Source organism: Thermobia domestica, chromosome 17 (genome assembly GCF_964235325.1).
Source record: "Thermobia domestica chromosome 17, izTheDome1.hap1.1, whole genome shotgun sequence".
Classification (NCBI taxonomy): Eukaryota; Metazoa; Arthropoda; class Insecta; order Zygentoma; family Lepismatidae; genus Thermobia; species Thermobia domestica.
Genome location: NC_137470.1, coordinates 77,410,029 through 77,434,883, shown reverse-complemented (window position 1 = coordinate 77,434,883; position 24,855 = coordinate 77,410,029). Strand labels below are relative to the sequence as shown.

The 24,855-nt window shown below is 37.9% G+C and overlaps 1 protein-coding gene across 2 annotated transcripts in view; it reads right to left on the bottom strand.

The window, feature by feature from the left end:
- The window catches only part of LOC145674551 (uncharacterized), a 324,837-nt gene that overhangs the window by 111,095 nt on the left and 188,887 nt on the right, over window positions 1-24,855 (bottom strand). For both annotated transcript variants that reach the window (XM_081744724.1, XM_081744723.1), the window contains exon 2: window positions 2,822-3,513. In XM_081744724.1, coding sequence (XP_081600850.1) covers window positions 2,822-3,368 — 547 coding nt within the window. In that variant the 5' untranslated portion in view covers window positions 3,369-3,513. The remainder of the gene's footprint in view (window positions 1-2,821; window positions 3,514-24,855) is intronic.

The window sequence follows — 24,855 nt, the reverse complement described above, 5'->3', positions numbered from 1 at the left end:
ACGGAAATTTTAAGTTTGGATTGTACGTATAATTATATGGAGAATTTTACACTTTTTACCCTTTAGGTTGGTCTACTTACCTTGATTTTGAACTTTCAAATTTCATCCTTTTTTCCACTGAAAAGTATCGATAATTGAACAAAGAAATAATTATACTATGATAATTTAATTGAAATTCATCGTAATTTGGCACATGGCAAACATCAGTGTGGTAATTGAAGGGGAAGGAGGAAAATTGCCATTCACCTCTGAACACTTTCCAGGAACCTCGTTCTTTTTCGCTTTCTAGACGGGGGAGGGAACTTGGTAATGGCATCAAACCTTCATGTGTAATTACAAAAATTAAATTTATAAACAAATAAGAAATCACCAGTTTATCAAGCTTCAATTGATAATTTATTCACAAGATTCCCTATCGAAAGCATGGCAGATGAAGTTTGTGTTCTCCATGAGACGGCATTGCCAACTGACATGGTCGATATGGAAGAGATGTTGTATGGTGATAGAGAGATGACACTTCTTGCTGAGTATTTCAAAACTGACCAAGAAAAATCGTTATCAGACTTAAGTCTAACAAGCAGATCGTCGATGAGGAGTTGCAGAATCGGGTAGAAGTATTATCAATTTCCACGACAGAGTGCGAACTGAGATTTCTCCTTATGAATTTACAGATGACTGATATTAGAAATAGACTAAGTGCTCAAACATTGTCTAACTTGTTGTTCATCAATGTTAATGGCCTACCGCTAGACAAGCTCAAAGTAGACGAGCTAGTTATTTCTTGGCTGAAGGATGGACATCATTCCGCTGCGGATGATTTACCACGAAAAAGTTACCAACAGAAAATAAACCCGATTTCAGATTTGTTTTAAGATGGAAAATTATGAGTTATGGAAAATGTATACTTGTATTGCTAATGGCTTATTTGTGTTATTCAACTTTGTACCTAATTTTTAGTAAGTCTCTTCTTTGCTTTAGGTAAACTACTTTGAATAAATATTCATAATAATTGCAATTATGCATATTTGTAACTTAAATTTAACGCGGTGTTTTAGTGATTACACAAATTACAATTATGAGCATACTTTATGGAGATGCTCTCATATAGGGTACCCGAGCACCTTTATACACTATGAAAAACTAATTTTTCAAGTCTTTTGTGAGAAAAATACTGTGAATTGAAAAACCATAACCTTTTCCATATTGTACAGGGTATTTTCCTGCGAATAGAAGTTTCTTTTGGAATGCGTTCAGAAATTAACACTTGCAAGAATACTCTCTTAGTACAAGTATATTTTAGGCACACACTAATTTCCCCTTACCTCGGACTGTTTCAATTTCCTTACTGACAAACACTTTACCATATTATATCGTCAAGGTCAGATCCACCGTTATTGTAACAGAGTGGTGCTTGAGCGATTGACTAGAAATTCAAACTCCGATTAGTGACAATTTCACAGTCTTGTTTTATTACAAGTGTAAACTCTTTAGTCAGTACAGAAGAGGCCGTGGATTGTGTTCAGAGTTGAATACGATGGATTTTGGTGAGTCAGAGTAAGTCACAGTGAATGATAGTGGTTCATGGTGGGTGGTGGGTCAGAGTGGGTCACGGTGGGTGGTGGGTCATGGTGGGTCGTGGGTCAGAGTGGGTTACAGTGGATGGTGGGTCAGTGGGTCGTGGGTCACGGTGGGTCAGTGGGTCGTGGGTCACGTTTTCATTGACCCACGCCAACTCTGCTTTAGAAACCCCCTCATACAAAAAATGGTGACACGGTGCATACATCATTGAAAATATGTTTTATTTCAAATCCAATGAGGTATAAACTGTGCTTATATTGTAATTTTCGTGGAAGTTATATGTGATTTTATCTGCACTAATGAATATGGTAAAATGAACAGTACACATGGCATATTTTTATATAAATATGTTCATTTCTCTAGAAAGAATAATGCGATTCTTATGAAACTTAGAGGGCTTACTAAGTATAAAACAAGCTAACATACAATATAATTTGTGTATTTATATACCTAAGGGTACCCGAGCTACAGGTATGAAATTGTAAAAAAGGGGGGGAAATTACACGAAAATCCCTCTGTCACGGGAAAACTGGGGTGATGGAGAAAAACTGATTGCAAATTCGAATTTTACGTGAAAAGTTCTATTAGAATCAGGTATTTTCTTCCGTGTGCTAGAGAAAAAGTATTTTTTGTCGACTAGTGTAATCTGAGAGTAGCATGCTTGATATATTTTTGTAGTTTTATCATAATAACTGCAAATCAGAATGTTTTTTTTTAATTATATCGAGATGTGAATATGTACCTAGGTATAGAATAAATCAACAGTCTGTTGCTTTAGATTAGAATATTTAATCATGATAAGCTGTTGTCTCGAGTATTATTCTCGGCCAGTTTGCAAATCTCTTAAATTGACGTAAGTTAAATGAAAACACAAAAAGCTGGAACTAAAATTTAACTTTGTATACTCTTTTGGCTGCAAAGTTTTTACAATTTTCTCAAAAGATGCCTTTGAAGTTTACTTATGCTCTATGGGTACGATCCTAAGGTTGCTGAGTCGCTGATGTTCTGTTAAGCTTCTGAGGTGTTTATTTTAAGATTTTTAGTATGCTAAAACTCCTTTCCTTGCCTTATAGTAAAAATAAATATTTACCCAGTTTTGCGTCACCTAAGCCTGCTCCCGGGGCACAAGCCCCGTTTGGCCCCTTAGTTACGTCGCTGGAAGTAGTCCTAGTGCAATTAGAGGGAATTCTACACTAGCTTTTCTTTTTACACTACCAATACTAATCTTATGCATTTTACTTACATTTTGAAGCATTTTTCCCTCCAGCAACAGTGTCTGACGAGGTAAGGGCATCAGAGTTCCTTGTTGAAGCTTCACTCGAGTCAGATTCAACTTCACTCTGTTCTTCCAACACCTTTATGCTTGGTATTAATTGTTGCAAATCAGATAATGTAGCTTGAATTCTCGAGCTGCAAGCTGTTATTGATTCAACTATAGTAGCGTTTTTCTTTAGATCGCAACTTCCATATTTTCTTACTGGAAGATAACACTGAGATTTATGGACCTTCATCTTTTCTATTTTTGAACTTGATATCTTGTTTAATTCAGAATGTGAGCCAGCTGGTTCGGAAATCCTGCTCTTAGATTTCCCTCTTAGATCCTTATCACTTAAATTTCCAGATTCATTCTTATTATCCAATGACATACTTTTCTTTTTAGGTACATCATTTTTGACAACATCTGATGGTGCCACCTTCTTTGGTTCTTTGTCATTGCATGTACTATTTCTTTCCTTAGAGCTCATGAAGGCTTTCTTATGTTCAGATTGAGTTGCAGGAAGAGATGCCATAACTAACTCCCGAAACTTCTAAATAACATAAATTTTAGAAATAAATTTCAATAATCCAAATGTTTATGTCGTACACCACATAGTATGCTTAGTAAGTAGGTGAATCCTTGCTATATTTCCAATACGGTAAACGTTGTATGTAAATCTGAAAAAAAAGATACAAGGAAAAATGAACTGCAAGGAAAAACGTACATAAATTGTTCATAACGAATAATAATAATAATAATAATAATAATAATAATAATAATAATAATAATAATAATAATAATAATAATAATAATAATAATAATAATAATAATAATAGATTCAATTAATCAACAAAAGATTCTCAAAAATAATATTTATAAAATGAAAAAGTACCAGATACGATTGTCTAAATATCTTTCAAAAATAACCACTAAAGCCAAGGGCGCCGATGGGGGAGGGGCATTCAGATGCAGAAGGTATATATATATGAGGATTTTAAGACAAATTGCGTTCAAATTATGCTAAATATTGTATATTCATAAATACAATAGGGGGCAAACATGAGCTTTGGGGGGACCTGACTCCCCCGGGCCCCAGGATCGGCGCCCTCTACTAAAGCACATACTTCAAGAGTGAAAACTCCCTCGTGGCTATACGGTTAGTATATGCGAATTTGGTGTGGGACACTCAGGTTTGATTTCCGGTGGGAGCCCACGTTTGGATTCCACGTTAAACTGCGGATTCACTTCTCAAATAACATTCGTGCTGAAAGGAATGATACATTCAAAATCAATCAGTTGACCAACTTTAGACAGAATATCTAGTACCCTGATATAAATAGTAAAGTCAAGGAAGACCATATTATGACTCGATTTGGAAATAATTTCATAAATGATTTTAGTACAAAATTATATAGAATAATATAGAGAAACATGTCAAAAATATGCCTCCAAATGTTTGCAGAAGAGTAGCGTTCTTAGTTTGTAGCAAAACTTTTCTGACACACAGGGAACTTTTGAAGGAAGCTTGTTGAAGGGAAGCGTATCAAATACAGGGTGTTCATTTACTATGTTGCCAAAATTCACTGATGAAATCCTCACACCTAAACAATTAAAAAAAAGTTCATGAGAACGTAGGGCGAAAACCGCGTTGTTTTGAAGTTACGCGATGTCATGAACGAGAAAAGTATAACTATGAGGCTGCCTAGCTCGAAAACTATATGACATATTAAAGGCGGTTAAAGAAATATCACAGGAACTAGCACACTCTCTATCTAAATATCTATGTTTCGGAGTTAGGTCGTACCAGTGCAACGAATTTTATAGAGGGGGCTGGGGTATCGGAACCCTGATTTAAGTACGGATAGAGGAAAAGGTTTAAATATGGGCTAGGGTTTAAAAATGGGCTATCAGCAATATCTGCGCTCCACAGTGCTGCACTGAGGCGGGAACTGTAAGAGCTAGTTACTTATATATACAAAAGACGAGGCACCAGTTGTTGGCGAGATCGGAGCATGTGCACTTGTGTTTGTTGGCTGTTCAGTACGCAGAAGACAATTTCGTCGTGCTAAAAGTTTTGTAGGTATGTATATACTTCACGTTTCTTGTTTCCACACATGTTTTAAACCAATTGCTTCATATGAACTGTATTCCTACTACATAGCGTTTATAATTTGCATGTTTAAATCGTAAGTATTTATAAGGATACATCATCAAAACATTTCAAAACAAATTGGCGTCATTCTTTAAATATGGGCTACAATGACTGGTCTAAATATGGGCTAGGGTCTTGTGATACCTTTCGACATTTCACCACTTCCTGCAATTAAGAAGAAGGTTAGTAATCGAGGTCCGAAGGCTGCAGGCGCCTCCTGCATAACAGGTTCTCCATATAACGGTGCTTTGTCCGCCTCGGTGGCAAAGTCAGCAACGAAACGAAAACAGGAAAAAAGGCATTTGGATTTTGAAAACTCTAAGGAAAACATAGAAGACGGCAGTGAAAATTTGAGAAAACAAGGTTGTTCCAGGAAAGCAAAGGGGGAAAATGGATCGAAACGGAGAAGAGTAGAAATAAAATCAGAAGTGGGAAAGAAGAAAGATAAAAACCAGGAGTGTTGTGATTCAGAAGATGAAGATTGTTTTGGTATTAAATTAATTGACAGCAGGGAAAGTGATATTCAACTCCCGATATGACAGAGAATTCCAGAAGAGAACGATGCAAACTGCATGTTTTGTGATGTGAAATTTTCAGAGGACCGCCCTAACGAATTGTGGGTTATGTGCCAAATGTGTTTGATGTGGGCACATACTGAATGTGAGGGTGCAGATGCTGACATATACATATGTGATTTTTGCAAGTAGAACGTTCATTCGCATTTGGATTAATCTTACTGTTTGATTTGTATCCTTTTAAGGTCTATATATTTATTTTCGATTTTTTAAAACTGGGGCCCATATTTAGACCAGTTTTTAAAAACTTAAATTTTGGAGCTCCTAAAAGAAATAGTTTTTTCCAAAGAAATATGTACTTTGTATTTACTTTATAATATTTGTAGTAAAGAGCAATCTTTGAAATATATTATTGAACATTGAAACTTTCAGTTCTATACATTGTTTGAAAATGAGAACGAAAATAAAAGTGGTAGCCCATATTTAAACCTTTTCCTATACGAGAAAAAATATGTTTTGATAGAAAATGTCTAATTATTGGTTTATGTCGTGTAAGAGAGTATTATCACTTGTCAGTTGTACATTATCACCAATTTTAATATCCACAATTATGCAACCACACATAAAACAGTTTCACATCAAAGAAAAGTGGTTGATAATACTTGTAAACCATGTTCTCACTTGAAATATCACTTGCTTATGGCGATCTAAGCAAGAAAACCTTCATACAGACAAAATATACTAAAGAAATGGTTGCAGAGATGCAGAAATCCGAAATGTTGTTAAAACGAACATCAAGATCAATTATTCGAACAATTACTTACCGAATAGCATGGGCTTAGCATCGTATCTCCATTGACATCTCACTTTTTCTACCCAACAATATATTCTTAGCTCAGGAGGATGCTATGATCGTATTCATAAAGTATGGACGTGCGTGCAGGTCAAAATGGGCATAAAAAATTATTAAGAACAAAAACGAAAAAAGATGTATTTAAGATGACCTTTTTTCACTTATGTGCTTTTGCGTCAGTAGCACATTAACTTTGGGGGACATACTGGGGAGACGGGTGTATGGAACACCTCCAGGTAAGCGGGGACTCTTTCCCCGAAAAATTAACTAAAAATTGTGTTCGTATATTGCATTTTAAAACATTTTTTACTTAAAAAGTAAAAGTTAAAATTTTTGAGTTTTATTTTTAACTTTGATAGTCTAGTTTTATTTTATTTTATTTATTTATTTTCGGAAAATGTGGCACTGATAAGTACACACTTTACAGTTTGTTTATTCACCAGCAAAACTCAACCTTGTTTTACAATTTTAGTTAAAGTTAAATGATACCAAGAGCATGTGAAAAACAAAACAATGCTAAAAGGTAGTGTGAAGTGAATACTCAGAAACAATAAAGTTTTGAAAACAGGTTTTTAGACCTACAAGCCTACAACTAATGTAAATGAGGCTCAATAGTGTTTTTTTTTTTTTTAACTTGCTTTCAAGCTAAACTAAACTCGCTTTGCTGCTCGCTAACTAAACAAAAACAGTTTGTTACTTTATAGTTTATTCTACCTTTACCTTCATCGGGCCAAATGCTGACTGCCTTTTTCCACATTTAAAAACAAACCTTTGTGCTAGTTTTTTCATATCTACTTTGCCTAATATTGTTTTGTGAACGTAGCAAACTGCTCCATTGTTAAGCCTCTTTTAGGTCATACTTGAAATATTGGAGGAGGGACGAAAACGTTTTACAAATATTAGGAAGGACATGTCCCCGGTAGAATTGACGCCCGTGCCTATGTGAGTATGTAAATACGATCTAGGCTGGTGTAAATGGAAAGAAATGAAATGTTTAACGTCGCACGATTCTGCTCTCAAGATTTAGAAGTTCAGTGAATGTTGAAACTAAATAATTACGAGATATTTCTGAAATAGTTAAATAAGAGGAAAGAAAGTAAATGAAATGAGGTGAAGACGAGCTGTTGATATTTTTTATGGTAAGGTTAGGTTGAACGCAAATTAACACATTTAGAGAAAAATCTCATGGTCTCTTTTCCTGACTTTTAATTTCTGTAAGTAGGTACTTTTGCTAACACGTTAACTCTATTCGATTGTACACTATTTCTTTCAAGACCAAATAAAAATGACTTGAGGATTCATAAACCTCACTGAACCCTAAATAACAAGGAAAAAGTACATTAAGTAATTTGTGTATAATCATCATAAACGTAGTAAGAAATCTTGTTTGTTTGAATTATTTGGTGCGCACACCTGCACTTGTTTCACCTGAATAGACACACCTGCCTCCAAGTACTTGTGGTACCACAAGTACCTGGTGTCGTCCTCTAGTAGGAGTGTTTAAGTTGGCTGTAACTATCGTGGACACTTTAGTTTAATAGAACACACGGCGCAGGGCGTGGCGTTGGATGTTTTGGTGTATGTTCGTTTGGTGTGTGGTATTGTTCAAGTGTAATCAATGGAGGCGTACACATTTAATGAAAGATATGTATTTTTCATTTATCGTCGTGCTGATGGGAACTCACATGAAGCACGACGACTATATCGTAAATATTTTCCAAATCGTGTTCTTCCAAACCGTAGTACTTTCGCTGCTATCAATAGGAGTCTTCGGGATACAGGTACATTGCGTGCTACATATGATTCAGTTGGGCGCCCGCGAACAGTCTTGACTTCTGATTCTTCTTGAGACTGGGAATTCTTCAGATAATTGAAGAAAATCCAAGGCTAGCAATGCAAGAAAGTGTTTCCCATGGGACCATGTGGAATGTGTTCCGCGAACAACAGCTGTATCCTACCACTTGCAGCCTGTGCAAGAAATAGAGGAAAGATATTATCATCTGTGAAAATACTTTTGCGAGTGTTATCTTAATCGGTGTGTAGAAAACTCTCTATTTATCGTTTCCCTCATTAATTATATTTACTGATAAAGCTGGGTTAACGCGAGATGATGTTGTCAACATCCACAACGAACACCAATTGGCAGAAGAAAATCCTAACACAAGTTTGCCTACCCGACACCAACATCAAGTCTCGATTAATGTGTGGGCAGGCATATTGGGAGACGAACTTCTGGGTCATATATTTTACTACAACGTCTCACAGATGCAACATATCTGCAATTTATTCAACAAAATCTTCCGGAATGGTTGGAAAATGTTCCACTTTCGAGAAGGTCTCAACTTTGGTTTATGCACGATGGTGCTCCGTCACATTTTCTGCGAGATGTCCGGGCGTTTCTTGATCAGCACTTTCAAGACAGATAGATAGAGCGTGGAGGATGCATACAGTGCCTCCCCACTCCCCCGACGTGAATCATTTGGATTTTTATTTGTGGAGACACCTCAAAAGTATAGTGTACAAAAACAAATAAACGACATACACGAATTGCAGCAAAGATTTCGTGATGGATTTGGAATAATTCATAATACGCCTATGTGTTTCAATCGTGTATGTGAATCGCTGTCACATCGTGCAGAGTACTGTATTGAGGCTGACGGAGGACACATCGAGCATCTGTTATAATTACTAGTGTTTTGTGAGTTCTTGTTCAGCGTAGTACGCAGAACACAAAAGATTTATACTTTATTAATACGTCATAGTACGTTAATTCATGGTGGACTACATCGTGTTAAAAAGTTTGTTTCGAGATCTCCAATTTCCTCCAACTTCTTATTCTAACATTTCTTTCATTATTTACTTGCAAGATAGAAAAAGTGAGATGTCAGTGAAGGTACCATGCTATGCCTGCTCTTCGGTAAGCAGTTGTTTGAATCCTTTGCCCTGATGTTCGTTTTAATTTTGGATTTCTGTATCTCTGCAATCATTTCTTTAGTATATTGTGTTTGTATGAAGGTTTTCTTGCTTAGATCACCACAAGCAAGTGATATTCCAAGTGAGAATTTGGTTTGCAGTGTTACCAACCACTTTTCTTTGATGTGAAACTATGTTATGTGTGGTTGCATAATTGAGGATATTAAAATTGGTGATAATGTACAACTGACAAATGATAATACTCACTTACATGACATAAACCAATAACTAGACATTTTTGTATCAAACATATTTTTTCTCGTATCCGTACTTACATCAGAGTTCCGATACCCGAGCTCCCTCTATAAAATTCGTTGCGCCGGTACGACCTAACTCTGAAATATGTATATTTAGATAGAGAGTGTGCTAGTTCCTGTGGTATTTCTTTAACCGACTTTAATATGCCTTATAGTTTTCGAGCTAGGCAGCCTCAAAGTTATATTTTCGTCGTTTATAGCATCGAGTAACTTTGGAACAACGCGGTTTTGCCCTATGTTCATAGGATTTTTTAAAAATTGTTTAGGTGTGAGGATTTCAGCAGTGAATTTTGGCTACATAATAAATGAACACACACACACACACACACACACATATATATATATATATATATATATATATATATATATATATATATATATATATATATATATATATATGCGTGTGTGTGTGTGTGTGTGTGTGATAATGCAAGTACTGCCGCACCAAATGTAAAGGATACGACACAAAAATCTAAAACATTCTTGACTACTAAGCTCTGACAACTTTAGTTAGGTAACTGAATATATTTATGTTTCATATGATATCCCATGGAGCCTTCTCCTATTAGTACAAGCAGTGGCAAAGAGTGGTAAGAGACCCTGAGGCCCGTCCTACCCATTTACGTTCATAAATTATAATTTGTAATTAATTCATTTTCCTTGCACAGAATGTATGATAATTTTCTACGTTGAAAAAAAAATATTTTATTGTTCGATAAAGAAATCGTGGTTAGCACACTGCTGGCAGGCTCACCGAGCAATTTCTCAGGCGGCAGTAGAACTACCGCGAAGCTACTCAGAAAATACCGCGAGAGAACATGTTAGTAATAACCTGCGAAAGAGACCGGCCTCAGCGCTTATCGACTTGCGTTTCTACATAAAGCGTTTCTCTCGAGACTTTCGACTTTGATTCGATGTGCCTTATGGAGAGTCGTTGTGACGCGTGGTTAGTGTTATACTAAAGAGTTCGACTAACATATGTTTCCTGCAGTAGTCAGGACTTTAGTATGACGCTAAACACACGTCAAAACGACTCTGCATAAGGCGAGATATGTGAAACAAATAAAGAGAAGAGACGTGGGCCCCATTCCGTACCAATTTTGCTTAATTTTGTGGACTCCAACGTAACGCAGAAGCTGGAACAAGCAATTCTAAAGGTGCTATGCTCATTATCGGAAACTAGTTCCCTTTATTTCGTTACGTTGACGCAAACCCGTATGATATCAGACTCGTTGTGTTCATTAGAATTGAGTAGAGAGTATGGGCCTTATGCAGAGTCGTTCTGACAAGTGATTAGTGCAATACTAAAGAGTTCGACTAACACATGTTTCCTCCAGTAATCATACCTTTAGTATGACGCTACTCATAAGTCAAAACGACTCTCCATAAGGCGGAAAGTGTTTTTGAGAAATTGAGACTTTTTTTTTTTTTTTTTTAGATTTGCAAAAGTAAATGAGAGAAAATGCCAGTAAGAGTAGAATATGAACATAATATAATTCCTATTAAAGAATGCTCTAGGCCAGTAGTCTTTTGAAAACTAATATGTTATTAAGGAACGAAGGCCAACGCCTGTGTTGGAAACAGAACAAACACAGGGCAAGATAGTTTTGCATGCATTGGTACAAAAAATTATTTGTAGTTCTTGTTAAATAAAGAGCAGCATATAAAAAATACTTAAGTGTGATTCTGTTTTAAAACGGGAATCAAGAGGCATACAAAATGACTTGATTGAATGCTTGTCATGTGTTTTGAACAGTATAATTAAAGATACAATTTTAAGCAGAGTTTGTTTCAGTACAAGTAGACGAGTTTCGCAGATGTAGCTAAGATAATGTAATAGTCCATCTTCCCCACCCGATCACTCCCAATTGAAACAATTAAATTGCGTTACGGCGAATTAAGATCAGCTATGAGTCACATATGTGAATTTCGTTATGGAAATTGAGAGCCGGATCGAGTAAGTGCTGTCGATGGTCTGCAATCGTTAAATTCATGTCAATTTGTCTTCTTGTGTTTCTGTAGTAAAAAGAACTTATGTCTATCGATAATCTGTTTTATATTTTGCAAAAGAAAATATACTTCCAATATGTCACGCATAGCTACAAAGAAGTATGCAAATATTGATTGCGTTCAGAAGAAACTGTGCATGATTTGTTAAAATATTAGTTCGTTGCAGTTCGGTGATAAGAAAACGCAAAGCTTTAAAGCCATTCTCCTACGAAATTTTTTATGCATTTGAAGTTGAGATGGAGACGAGTTTTCGTGATTTATTCTCTTTGGAATCTGTAGAACTATTTGACTGTGAACAGTTTCAGGATTACAATAGTGATTTTCTTAGGAAGAAACTAGGATATCTTCTTAAACTGTATCCCACTTTCGACGGTAATCAGCTGCGGAATGAACTGACAATCATCTTTTACGACGAAAATCAGTATCTTGACTTATTAATTTGCTCCAATACATCTCATCAAACGGCCTGCGAGAATTATACCTAGAATGTCTTCGCTTGTTAAATGTATGCTTAAGTATTCCAGTTACTACAACATCATGTGAGACAAGCGCATGGGTGAACTGAAGAAAATTAGAACATTCCGGAGAATATAATAAGTAACGACAGACTTAGTGCGTTGCTTCAATCGCTACAGTTGAAAAAGAATATTAGCCAAGGATACAGCTTTTAAGAAGAAAGTAATAGACATATTTGGTAAGAATAACTGACATTTTGAATTAATTGAAAAGATGATATAGGTAATGCAGATATTATTATTATTATTATAACATTGGGCCTACCCTCTTGAAACTATCACCCTTCGCCACTGAGTACAAGATGCATATTAAAAAGAGGGCTGATATTTTTACGCGGGGTTTGTAACACTGATGAAGTTGAGAATGAGCAGGAGCATGCCCTAGTATTCTGTGTTTCTAACAGAGACAGAATCGTCCAAGTAGAGTTTCGTACGTGCAAATAGCAGTAGGTGAAATGGCTGCCGTAATATAAAATCCCGCCAAATGTGAAGTGAGATCTGTCATTAGATTTCTGAATATTAAAGGACAGAATGCAGCTGATATCCATTGTGAATTATGTAGCCTACCATTTATCTACCGACAGTAATGAGTGAAGGAAACATCAGGCGATGGTGCAGATAATTTCGAGAAGGGCGTTCTAATGTTCATGACAATGAGCGCAGCAGAAGATCTGGTGTTCAGATGGACGATCTGGTGGAAACCGTTAACGATAAAGTGTGATCCAATCGCCGGTTCACAACAATTGTACTCGTTAAATAGTTCCAGAAGTGTCTGCGAAAACACTGCATAGAATTGTGACTGTTAAGCTGGATTATTACAAACTGTGTGTGAGATCGGTCCCAAAAATGTAACAGACGCTTACAAAGAGCAAAGAATGACAGCTGTACATGATTTTTGGCCCCCTGGAAGGAGAATAGGAACGACCTCTTTCCTCATATAGTGGCGGGACATGAAACCTGGGTATCGTAGCCACTGGGCAGTCAAAGCAGCAGTCAGTGCAAAGGCGGCACTCTGCTTCTCCTAAAATGAAGAAATTCAAACACCATCAGTTCACAAATGATAGCAATCCTTTTTTGGGACCAAAAAGGTGTGATTCTTGTGGAATTCTTGGGACCAGGACAAACAATTACAGCAGATATGTATTGCCAAACACTGAACAAACTGCGACGTGCCATCCAAAAATCGGCGGAAAGAAATGCTACGCTCTAGAATTTTTTTGACCCGAGACAACACCTGCCCACACATACCTGCTCGTATGTGTTGAGACAATTTCAATACATCGATGGTAACCACTCAATCATCCTCTAATAGTAACAACCTTGTACCCAGCGATTTCTTCCTTTTCCTTCACCTGAAAAAGTGACTTTCATCGAAGCGTTTCAACGACAGTGAATTGCTCAAGACGTCAACTGTGAACGGGTTGGAATTTCAAGTGGCAGATCTTTACATAGAGGGTATAAGGAAGCTTGTGGCACGCTACCGGAAATGCGTGGAGGTTCATGATCACTTCGTCGGAAAATATCCAAGGTATTTATTTGTACATTAATCACAATAAATTTCTTTCCTTGTCGTTTTCTCTTTTTTAATATCGGGGTTTTCTCTTCGACATGCATCTCGTATGTTTCACTGGACTAGAGCGCCTATTTGGAGTTCGTAGGATGGGATGAAAAGTTATATCCAGTGAATCGTGGTCAGTAGGGAAAAAATATCATGCGTGGGGTTACAGCAACTTCATTTAACAAGGACACAACGTAATCCAGTTACTGTCGCCACGTGTATTGAACATGTTGTGTTGATGTAAGCCGAGGTCATGAATAAATGATTTTGAAAAAAAAAAAAACAGTTATCATTACCACACTTTCCGATTCCCGTACCAGGAAGTATCTAATCAATGGACAAATTAAAATCATCTATCAAAACCACGTCAACTAAAGAAAGAGCTGCTAATACCGAGCATGCATGCTTCCAAAACTGTTACAGGGGAATTTTTGTGTAGCTTATAGCAGCACTTAAGGAAAACTTTCTTACTTTTAATAACACTTAATTCTACACAAACCATTTCACAATCTCTTGTTAAATCATGACGTACTTTGCTGGAGCACTTATTTAGGAATTATATTTCTGGGCTTTCGCCATCTATTGTCATTCAGTACGTCACGTATGAGGAATGACGTCCGTCGGCAAGCATACTATTCGTGGAACGGAAAGGAAGAAAGGGTTGGGGAAGGAAGGAAGGAAGTGGCCTGGGAACTAATGTTAGGTATCATCCTGGCATTTGCCTGATGTGAATGAGGAAAACCTCGTAAAACCTCATTCAGGATGGCTGACCTGAAAAAAGTTTCACACTTTTACGACCGAGTGCCCCCACCGAGAATCGAACCCGGGACCGCTCACACCGAAGTCCCGAATACGCTACGTAGGGCCACTGGTTCATTTGTTGTTTACACAAACCGTAAAACCATCACCCCGAGAAATTACGAGGCCTTTTCTGTATATATTAAAATGAAACGAAAATAAAACTTCTTCACTTTGTACACTCCGCATAAAAAAAGCGACAGCTAACGCCGTGCAGTTAGGCCACCCAATATACACATTCTTATCCCATAATCGTGTCAGGTGAGGAGATCCCCTCTCACTCCTCCTTTCTTCTCTGCGATACCAAAAAAATAACTAACAACATGAGCGAAATTCTAATTTCAAACTACACATGTATTAGTATCGATAAAATGAAATAACAAAACCGAGACGAAGCAAGATTCATAAGTTGATTTAGGGAGAAACTGAAACACACACAATGAAAAATTGAAACCAATGGATTTTTATTACACAGAGGTTCAAAAATGAGGCAGAGAGAGAGAGAAGAACAAAAAGAGAAGGGAGAACAGATAAAAATGTGGAATTTTAAACTTAGTAAGAAAAGAACCTAACATTATGAAGTTCCCTTATCAGAAATCCAACAGTAATATAGAAATAACGTTTGTTTTTATATATTTTTTTCAGGACTATTCGAATATATAGAGGATGCTTGAAACATTCATTAAGTCTTAAAGAAAAAAACGAAAAGAAGAAGGAAGAAAGAAAGAAAGATAAAATTGAAGGAATGCTATTTTACTGGTAAATTTTTATCAGAAATATCCTATATTAAAAGTCCAAACCGTATCATAATGAAAAGTTACAAATGTTCAAATGGAAAATTGGATGTTCCTTATAGATGTAGCAGACATTGCATGTTTCAAATTTCAACGTGAATGCATCACATTGAATTATAAGATGGAAACAAATTTGTACCGAACTAGTATAAATAAAATTTTGTTTCCAAATAATCAAAGAGATTGCCATTTTCTAGTCTTTACCGAAGATTTACCTGTTCCGAACATCCAGCATTACTTTTATCTCTTGCGAATATAACGTTGTAATTTGCACAGATAGAATGAACACGCTAAAGCTCAAACGGATCATAGTGTCAATCGGATGATGTTGGTTAGCTTATGCACCACCACTGGATCCAGGATTCAAATCCGTAGTGACCCAGTAATTTGAATGAGACTCGGTAACCCAGAGAACAAAAAAGAGATTTTGCTTATTCCCTTGCATTTAAACAGTATTTCTTTCAGAGATGACCAGGACTGGAGATGTTATGCCCAGAGCACGAAACACTCGACGCTGAAGTTGCCAGTTAATTACATTTTCCAGGCAAAGTATATCAGTCTCTTGCTCCGTTTTAACTTTGGAACATGAACTGCGTGTGTGTGTGTGTGAAAAAGAGGGGGAGAAGTGAAAGACGCAAAGACAGGATTGGGAAACGTCAAGAAAAAAAGAAAGAAAGAGAGAGAGAGAGAGAGAGAGAGAGACGAATATAAATATGAAATATACTTATCAGTACAGTGTATGATGAAGAACGCACACACTGTTTATTCGAATTCTCGCCAGTGATGCTTTGTAAGTTCTCCAACAGAAGATAAATCTCTGTTTACAGCCATTATTTTATGCGAAAAAGTTACACTACCTGATGGGGAATCGAACCCAGATTTTCAGCTTGGAAGTCTGGTACTTTACCATTAAACCACCGATTGTTTCATCCAAACTTTGTCCAACAAATACTGTAATATTTCTTTCTGAGAACGATGACTCGAAAAGTGTTTACCGCAGGTCAATGAACTGTTTCGAATATCCTGGTAAACCCCCTGCCCTTTCCCAACCAACATTCGTAAATCGTCTCTATCATGATAAAGTTGTTTGCTTCCACATTTTTAAGCATTGCACGTCTAATATGATAAATCGATTCTTCACTATCACTTTGTAAAAAATGCAGCTTTGGCGTGAACAGGATTCGAACCTATGCTAGATAGCTATAATAGTCGTAACTCCATTGCGTTACCGCTACACTATCAGTTGTATTATTTCCATACATAAATTACAAGCTGACAACACAACCACGGGAGCCAAACATAATTAAGTGCAAAAGGAGGCTGAAGCCTGTTTACTATATTACATAATAACACATACACTATACATCACAAAAGAATATTATATGACATTAAAAAAAAACATTTGCTATTCTGAAAGAGAGGGATGTGCGTTATTGCAAAACCACTTCCAAAAAACGGCTAAAAGGTGCCGTCCCTGTCGGGGATATATATCTTTCGACGTGTACGTTTCAAAAATTCAAAATACGTGCGTGCATCTAACAAGGTTGTGAAACGCTGAAAGTATACAAGAGTGCTGGCAACAAGAAACAGCACCGCTTGATGTTTAGTGGGGGGATAAAAATGAAAATCAGGGAATAACATGAATTGCACCATGAAGTGTGAAGCCGGGCGACGGGTAATGCGTTCCAACACATCCTGCATGGTGTGCCAAATTAATTGCGAGCCGACACAGTGTGTATATCGATGGGCTAATGTGTCCTCTTGCTGGCAGTGCTCGCACAAGGCATCTGGGGCTCGTTGAATCTCATAGAGACGCGCCCGTGTCGGGAGAAGTTGATGTACTACCTGAAACCACAAAACCTGCATGTACTCAGGTATGACAGGGTTTGAGATATTAGACCACACCTGCGGCGATTCTACGTGTGGATACATCTGAGATACTCGTAAATTAGTGTTAGAGAAAGAGTGCGCGGTTAGTGTCCTATATAACGAGCGCGCATTGTGTTGTTGAGGGTGGAGAACCATCCCGGAATAATTCCAAGATCCGATAAACGTTTTGATATAAGCCGGGCACTGATCAACGAATTGAATATAATGAGGGTTTTGCGGTTGACTATAATTCTTCCAAAAACAACTTACCCAATGATTAGTGATAGAACTGAGTGATGAGAGCGCTGCATAAGTGTCAGCCATAAACAACGTTTGGCATTTGATACGAATATTGACTAAGCCCAACCCGCCAGCGGAACGAGGCAAATAAAGGGCTTGACGGGGAATGCGAAAATAAAAACCTCTCCAAATATGCCAAAGGAATAAGGATTCAAATCGTTTGGCATAAATTTCTGGGAAAGGAAATACACGCGCTCTGTACCACAGTTTAGACACAACAAAAATATTGATAAAATGAATACGGTGAAGTAAATGGAGCCTACGGAAACGCTGTGAATAGAACAACTTTCGAATTTGCGTTAAAAGGGGAGCCCATACTTCATCATAGTTGGGAGTTGAATTAGACGTGAAGGGGATGCCTAAAATAGTGAGTGAGGTGACATGCGGTAAGGCAGGAGAAACCGAAGGATCCTCTGGGAGCTGGAAACCATTAAAAGACAACACCTGTGTTTTGTTGTCGTTATACTGCAAACCCGAGCATCGGGAAAAACGGGTCAGGACAGGAAACACGCCCTGTAGTGAGACAGGATCAACTCCTGTTATGGTCAAATCGTCAGCATACCCAAAATTGTTTTGACTGCGGAACAGGGAGGGTCCATTCGAAGACAACATGGCCAAACGATGGAGAAGCGGGTCTAAAACCAAAGCAAAAAGAACGGTGCTAAGACAGCACCCCTGGTGTAGTCCGCGTCGTAAAGAGATGTTTGGGGATAGATGTCCATTTATTTGCAAGCGGAACTGAGTTTGAGCATATAGATTATGAATCACCTGGCGAAAAACAGTGGGAAAACCCCAAGATTCAAGCGTCAGATGGAGAAACTGATGGTCTACTGAATCATAAGCTTTGGCTAAATCCACTGCGAGTGCGCCAGCAGGTACATTGCGAAGGTGATAATACGCAAATATATCGCGCAGGGAGCGAAGCGTGTATTGGATGTTATGCGAGTCATGTAGCGCAGCTTGATACGGGCTAATGTATTTCCGAATAATAGGACGGAGTCTGGCAGCAAGAACTTTTGTAAATAATTTAGATCCACTGGTAATAAGGACAGCGGCTTATAATCGGTCACGACTTGCGCAGTGGAGGACTTTGGTAGGAGAACCACAATAGCTGTGTTGTGAGAAAAGGGGTCCCCAGATAACCATGCGTTGAACAGGGCAACTAGTGTACGGCTAAGAAAGGGCCAGTAACGCTTATAAAAAGCAAAGCTCAGACCATCAATCCCAGGGGAGCCAAGGCCTTTGGTTCCTCGTAGAACATAAAAAATTTCATCTTCAGTGATAGGACGTATTAAGGCTTGAGAGTCAGTCTCTGTCAACTTGTAAGGCAGAGCAGACAAGAATTCCGGGGCGTTAGAGAAATCCATAGGCTGCACACTCGTAAAAGCTGTATAATACCTTGTGAATTCTTGGAGTATTTGTATCGAGTCAGAAACTACCATTCCGCCCGCCGTTGTGAGGGAGTCAATGTATGTAGCTTTCCGCTTCCGAAACAGAAGATCAATTTGGTATATGGAGGCAGTTTCGATCAGGAAACAATGATAAAAATCCTCCGAAAAATATGCTTGTATTGATGCATGTGAATCTAGTTAACGCAACCTACTCCTAAGTTCCTGAATTTGGATTTTGTTGGCCAAGGTTGGGGGGACGTCCATAACTCGCTGAGAGCGCGATGGAAAAATTCTGAGAGCGTACGGTCCTGTTGTCGTGCCAATTTACCGCGCCATTGGAAAAAACTGAGAATTTTAGGTTTACCGTATACTTGCCACCATGTATCAACATTGGGGAAATGTCGTTGCATCTTACACCAATACTCAAAGCGCGTCGTAAATTCGTCAATCACGTCCTCACGAGACAAAAGGGTATTGTTAATCTTCCAATACGATGGACCGCTTCCAGCGGGAAGAGAAAAAGGAAGCTTAAAAGCTACTTCAACCGCAGCATGATTTGACAAAGGAAGCAAGAGGGTTAAAACGTGAAGCACTGCCTTGCATAAAGGATCTGTGACATAAACCCTATCTAGGCGGCTCTGAGTTGACAAAGAGCGATATGTCATCACATGCGGTGAGTTAGAAACAAAAAGAGCATCATGTAGCTTCATGGCACGCACAAGCTCAACTAGTGATGGGCAGGGAGGTGAGGGGGTGAGGATTTAAGAAACTCAGAATAAGCATACAACAGCATAATACATATGCCTGAGATATAACATCTAATTGCTCTACCATCAGGTGAGAGCATGACACGATCATAAACAAAACCTTTTCTTACAAGTTTCGCGACTCCTGTGGTGTTTTGACAAATAATAATAGCGTTATAATCGGGGAGAAAATCGAAAGAATGAAAAGTCAATTCAGTGAGACAACATACATCAGGACTCCGACGCTCTATAAACTGCTTTAACGACGTTAAATTTGGTGCAGAGCTAACCCTATTAATATTAAGAGTTAAAAGAGTGAAGGCATTTAACATGGGCATGCTCTGAGGCACTATGAAATAACACACATTACAGTACTTACTTGAAAAATCCGTAGAAACATTGGTAGATAAGACCACAGAAATTAAGACCATCATTCTGGCCCACTTGATAACAACTAACGAGGAAAAATAAAGAAAACAAAAAACCACGCATAACATGCGAATATGAATCGACACAGAAACACCGTTGTTATCGTATCATGAAAAGAAGGCAAACTAACAACACTCACTATAATTCAGAGTCAGATGTGGAACGGGATTGCGGGGGCGGGTCACGTGAACTGGACTGTTTTGATCGTGGTGGAACACACTGGGAAGCAGGTTGTTCATTCTTTTTATTTGCTGACCTTGAAACTCTGCGACGTTTTTGTTGTGAGAGAGAATCAAACTCCTCGGAATTAGCACACTGTGAGAAAGTAGGAAGAATAAAAGTTTCATTTCCACTTGTCATAGACTCTGCCGAGATTGTTGTAATATTCTAATTTGAAAATTGCACTCACATCTTCGAAGCTTCCAGTGGCGTATCGGTAGGTTCCTTCGGGGGCGCAAGGAGTGTGGGCTCTCCCATCTCGGGATGCAATGGTTTGTATGACGTAGGATCATCTGATCGGCGAGGTAGCTCAGGAAAATCATCATCATCAAGGTTAGGGTTACCCTGTGCGGGGCCGGACGCGAGATCCGAGGTGGCCCCCGCCAAGCGATCCACAAATCCTGATGGAGGAGCAGGACGTATCACTTTCCCTATTTCTGACATCTGAACTAATACAAAGTTAGGTTTCAGACCCTGTGCAACCGGTTTTTTCTTGACTGGGCAGCTAGATACGGTGTGAGAGAAACTCTGGCAAAAAAACTGGTGATAGGTTGTCCCTCATACAAGACACTCACTTTATAGCCCTGTACGATGACACGGGAAGGGATGTGTTTCGTCAGTTCCATGTGTATGATTCTAAGACCACTGTCGATTCCAGTAGGAAATGGGTCGGTCCAATATTGCGTTTCTACTCGTCGCACGGTACCATAGGCCCGAAAATGGTCCTCTAACACTGTTAGGGGCACTTCAAGTGGAAAATCATAAACACGAACCATTTTCACTGGGTCTTCAGCTGGTACAATGCGCACAAGGCTTGTGTTACCGTCAGCATGCTTAAATGGCACTGTATCCGGAACTGTCGAGGAAAACTGATCATAAGCCGTAATAGATTTAAATTTGATATAAATACTATAAGACTCTTCGTGGAGCTGTAATGCACAAATTTTCTCAAAAATACCTACAAAATTATCAGTTAACCATTGGTAGACAAGGCTCGAATGGTCTCGAGAACTCCGGTATCGCTTATCAAAAATAAGCTTGTATTGCAATTCCTTCTTATATGGCATCGCACTAGAATAATAACACAACTTAAACGAACTTCACTGTAGTAGAATACCACCAATCAGCCGAAATAGGCCTCAACTAACGTCGATGAACAGTTCACAACAGGTGTGGATAAAGCAAATAGTCACTTCCGACTCTGCTGCGATCTGCACTGCTCGAAGGCTCGAGCGAAACTACTATCATGTTACCTGAAACCAAAACCCAAATATTACTTACTTTAGCCTTGATCATTGGAACGAGTAAGCTTCTTCCTGTAAGATTATTTGAACCTAACTGCACAACGAAATTTATTTATTCGACGATCTAGAGAGAAATTAGTGCCCACTAATAAAGAAAACCACATTCAATCCAGGAAAAAAATACAGAAATAAAATCATATTATGCAGTAATTTTGCAGTGCAAATTCAAAATACGCGAATAATAATAATAATAATAATAATAATAATAATAATAATAATAATAATAATAATAATAAGAAGAAGAAGAAGAAGAAGAAGAAGAAGAAGAACCTATATTATAAAATTGAAAGTGACTGTGACTTATAGTCTCTTGAACCACCCGACTGATCTCGATCAAATATTCAACATTGATATTGTTCGGACCTGTGAGTATTTTTTATCTATTCGTTTTGATGGTATTACTTAGGGGAGGGGGAGGATGGACAAATATAAGAAATAAAGAAAATTTAAGTCTTGAATCAAACGACCAATCTGGATGAAATTTGCAACATAGATTACGTTTGTGCATGGAACGCTTTTTATCATTTCACTTTGATGGTGGAATGTAGGGAAGGGGGAGGACGGGAAGATATACAAAAGTCAATGTAATTAAAAATAAAAGTGACTATGTTGATGAGTTAATAAGTCTTGAACCACCGGACAGATCTGCATGAAATTTTCAACATGGATGAAGTTCGAGCCTGGAGTGGTTTTCATCATACCACTTTGACGGTAAAACTTAGGGGAGTGGAGGAGAGGGGAAAGATATATAAAAATAAATAAAAACCTAGTAACTCTAGAACCACGCGACCTATCTTGATCGAATTTTTCACATAGATGAGGTTCGGGCCTGATATGGTTTTTATTATTTCACTTTGACGCTAGAACTCAGAGAAGGGGAATGGGCAAGAGAGATATATAAACATAAATAAAATTTAATAAGTCTTGAACCACCGTCCCAACCTCTATAACATTTTCAACCTAGATGAAGTTCGAACCAGAGATGCTCGTAATAATTTTATTATTATTATTATTATTATTATTATTATTATTATTATTATTATTATTATTATTATTATTATTATTATTCGCGTACTTTTGAACTTGTAGGGCGAAATTAATTCATAATATGTTTTTATTTCTGTAATTTTTCCTGGATTCTATATTATTTCCTTTATTAGTAAGCACTAACTTCTCTCTAGATCGTCGAATAAATGAATTTTGTAGTGCACTTAGATGCAAATAACCTTACTGGAAGAAGCTTGATCGTTCCAATGATCAAGGCTAAAGTAACTAATATTTGGGTTTTAGTTTCAGGTGGCATGGTAGTGTAGCGGTAACGTAATGGAGTAATGACTATTACAGCTGTCTAGCACAGGCTCGAACCCTGTTCACGCCAAAGCTGCATTTTTTACAAAGTGATAGTGAAGAATCGATTTATCATATTAGACGTGCAATGCTTAAAAATGTGGAAGCAAACAACTTTATCATGATAGAGACGATTTACGAATGTTGGTTGGAAAAGGGCAAGGGATTTACCAGAATATTCGAAACAGTTCATTGACCTGCGGTAAAGTAGTAATGGGGGCACTCTGCCGAACTTTTGATTATCCTCAATGAGGGGCCCCAAGGCCCGGGGTCAATGACCTAGGGGTACATAGGACCACCCCTCTAAATTTTGGCAGGGGTACCATGGCCCACCCCCTAAATTTTGGCAGGGGTACATAGGACCACCCCCCTTAAATTTTGGAAATTGCCAAATCTAAAAATTGGGTGTGGTAGCCTAGGACCACAGTATGTACCTCTATCAGTATTGGGTGTCTATGTCGTTCTCTTTTATGGGTAAAAAATTGCCAAAAATTCAAATTTCGGGGTTTTTTGACCTAATTTATCCCCTTGGATGAGGTGTTAATACCTTATATAGTTATATGGGCGTATACAGGGGTCCATTACCTTTCATAAGACATGGGTATATTAATGCATCCTTTGAAAAATTTGGGAGGGGTACCTTGGCCCACCCCTTAAATTTTGGAAATTGCCCAATTTAAACATTGGGTATTATAGTACAGGACCTCAATATGTATTATGATAAATTTGGGTGGTCCACCTCGTTCCCTTCTAGGGGTAAAAATTGCCAAAAATATAAACGTAAGCAATACGTTATACCACGTGTTTGGTTTTCGACCTAATTTATCTCCTTGGATGAGGTCCTATTACCTTATATGATTATATGGTCATGTATAGGGGTCCATTACCTATCATAAGACATAGGTACATTTGTGCACCCCGGGAGGGGTACCTTGGCCCACCCCTTTAATTTTGGAAATTGCCCAATTTAAACATTTGGTATTATAGTATAGGACACTAATATAGATCACTATAAATTTGGGTGGTCCACCTCGTTCCCTTTTAGGGGTACAAATTTGCCAAAATTTTAGTACAACCACGTGTTTGGTATTTGGTACAATTTATCCCCCTTTGATGAGGTCCTTTTACCTTATATGGTTATATGGTCATGTATAGGGGTCCATTACCTATCATAAGACATGGGTATATTGGTGCACCCCGGGAGGGGTACATAGGACCACCCCCCTTAAATTTTGGAAATTGCCAAATCTAAAAATTTGGTGTGGTAGCCTAGGACCATAGTATGTACCTCTATCAGTATTGGGTGTCTATGTCGTTCCCTTTCATGGGTAAAAAATTGCCAAAAATTTAAATTTCGGGGTTTTTTGATCTAATTTATCCCCTTTGATGAGGTATTATGACCCTATATAGTTACATGGACGTATACAGGGGTCCATTGCCTTTCATAACATATGGGTATATTAATGCACCCCTTGAAAAATTTGGGAGGGGTACCTTGGCCCACTCCTTAAATTTTGGAAATTGACCAATTTAAACATTGGGTATTATAGTACAGGACCCTAATATGTATCATGATAAATTAGGGCGGTCCACCTCGTTTCCTTCCAGGGGCACAAAATTGCCAAAATATAAACGTAAGCAATACGTTATACCACGTGTTTGGTTTTTGGTCGATTTTATCCCCTTTGATGAGGTGTTATTACCTTATATGGTTATATGGTCATGTATAGGGGTCCTTACCTTTCATAAGATATCGGTATATTTGTACACTCCTTTAAAAATTTGGGAGGGGTACTTTGGCCCACCCCTTAAATTTTGGAAATTGCCCAATTTAAACATTTGGTATTATAGTACCGGACCTTAACATGTATTATGATAAATTTGGGTGTTCCACCTCGTTCCCTTTTAGGGGTACAAAATTGTCAAAATATAAACGTAAGCAATACGTTGTACCACGTGTTTGGTCTTTTGGCCCAATTTATCCTCTTG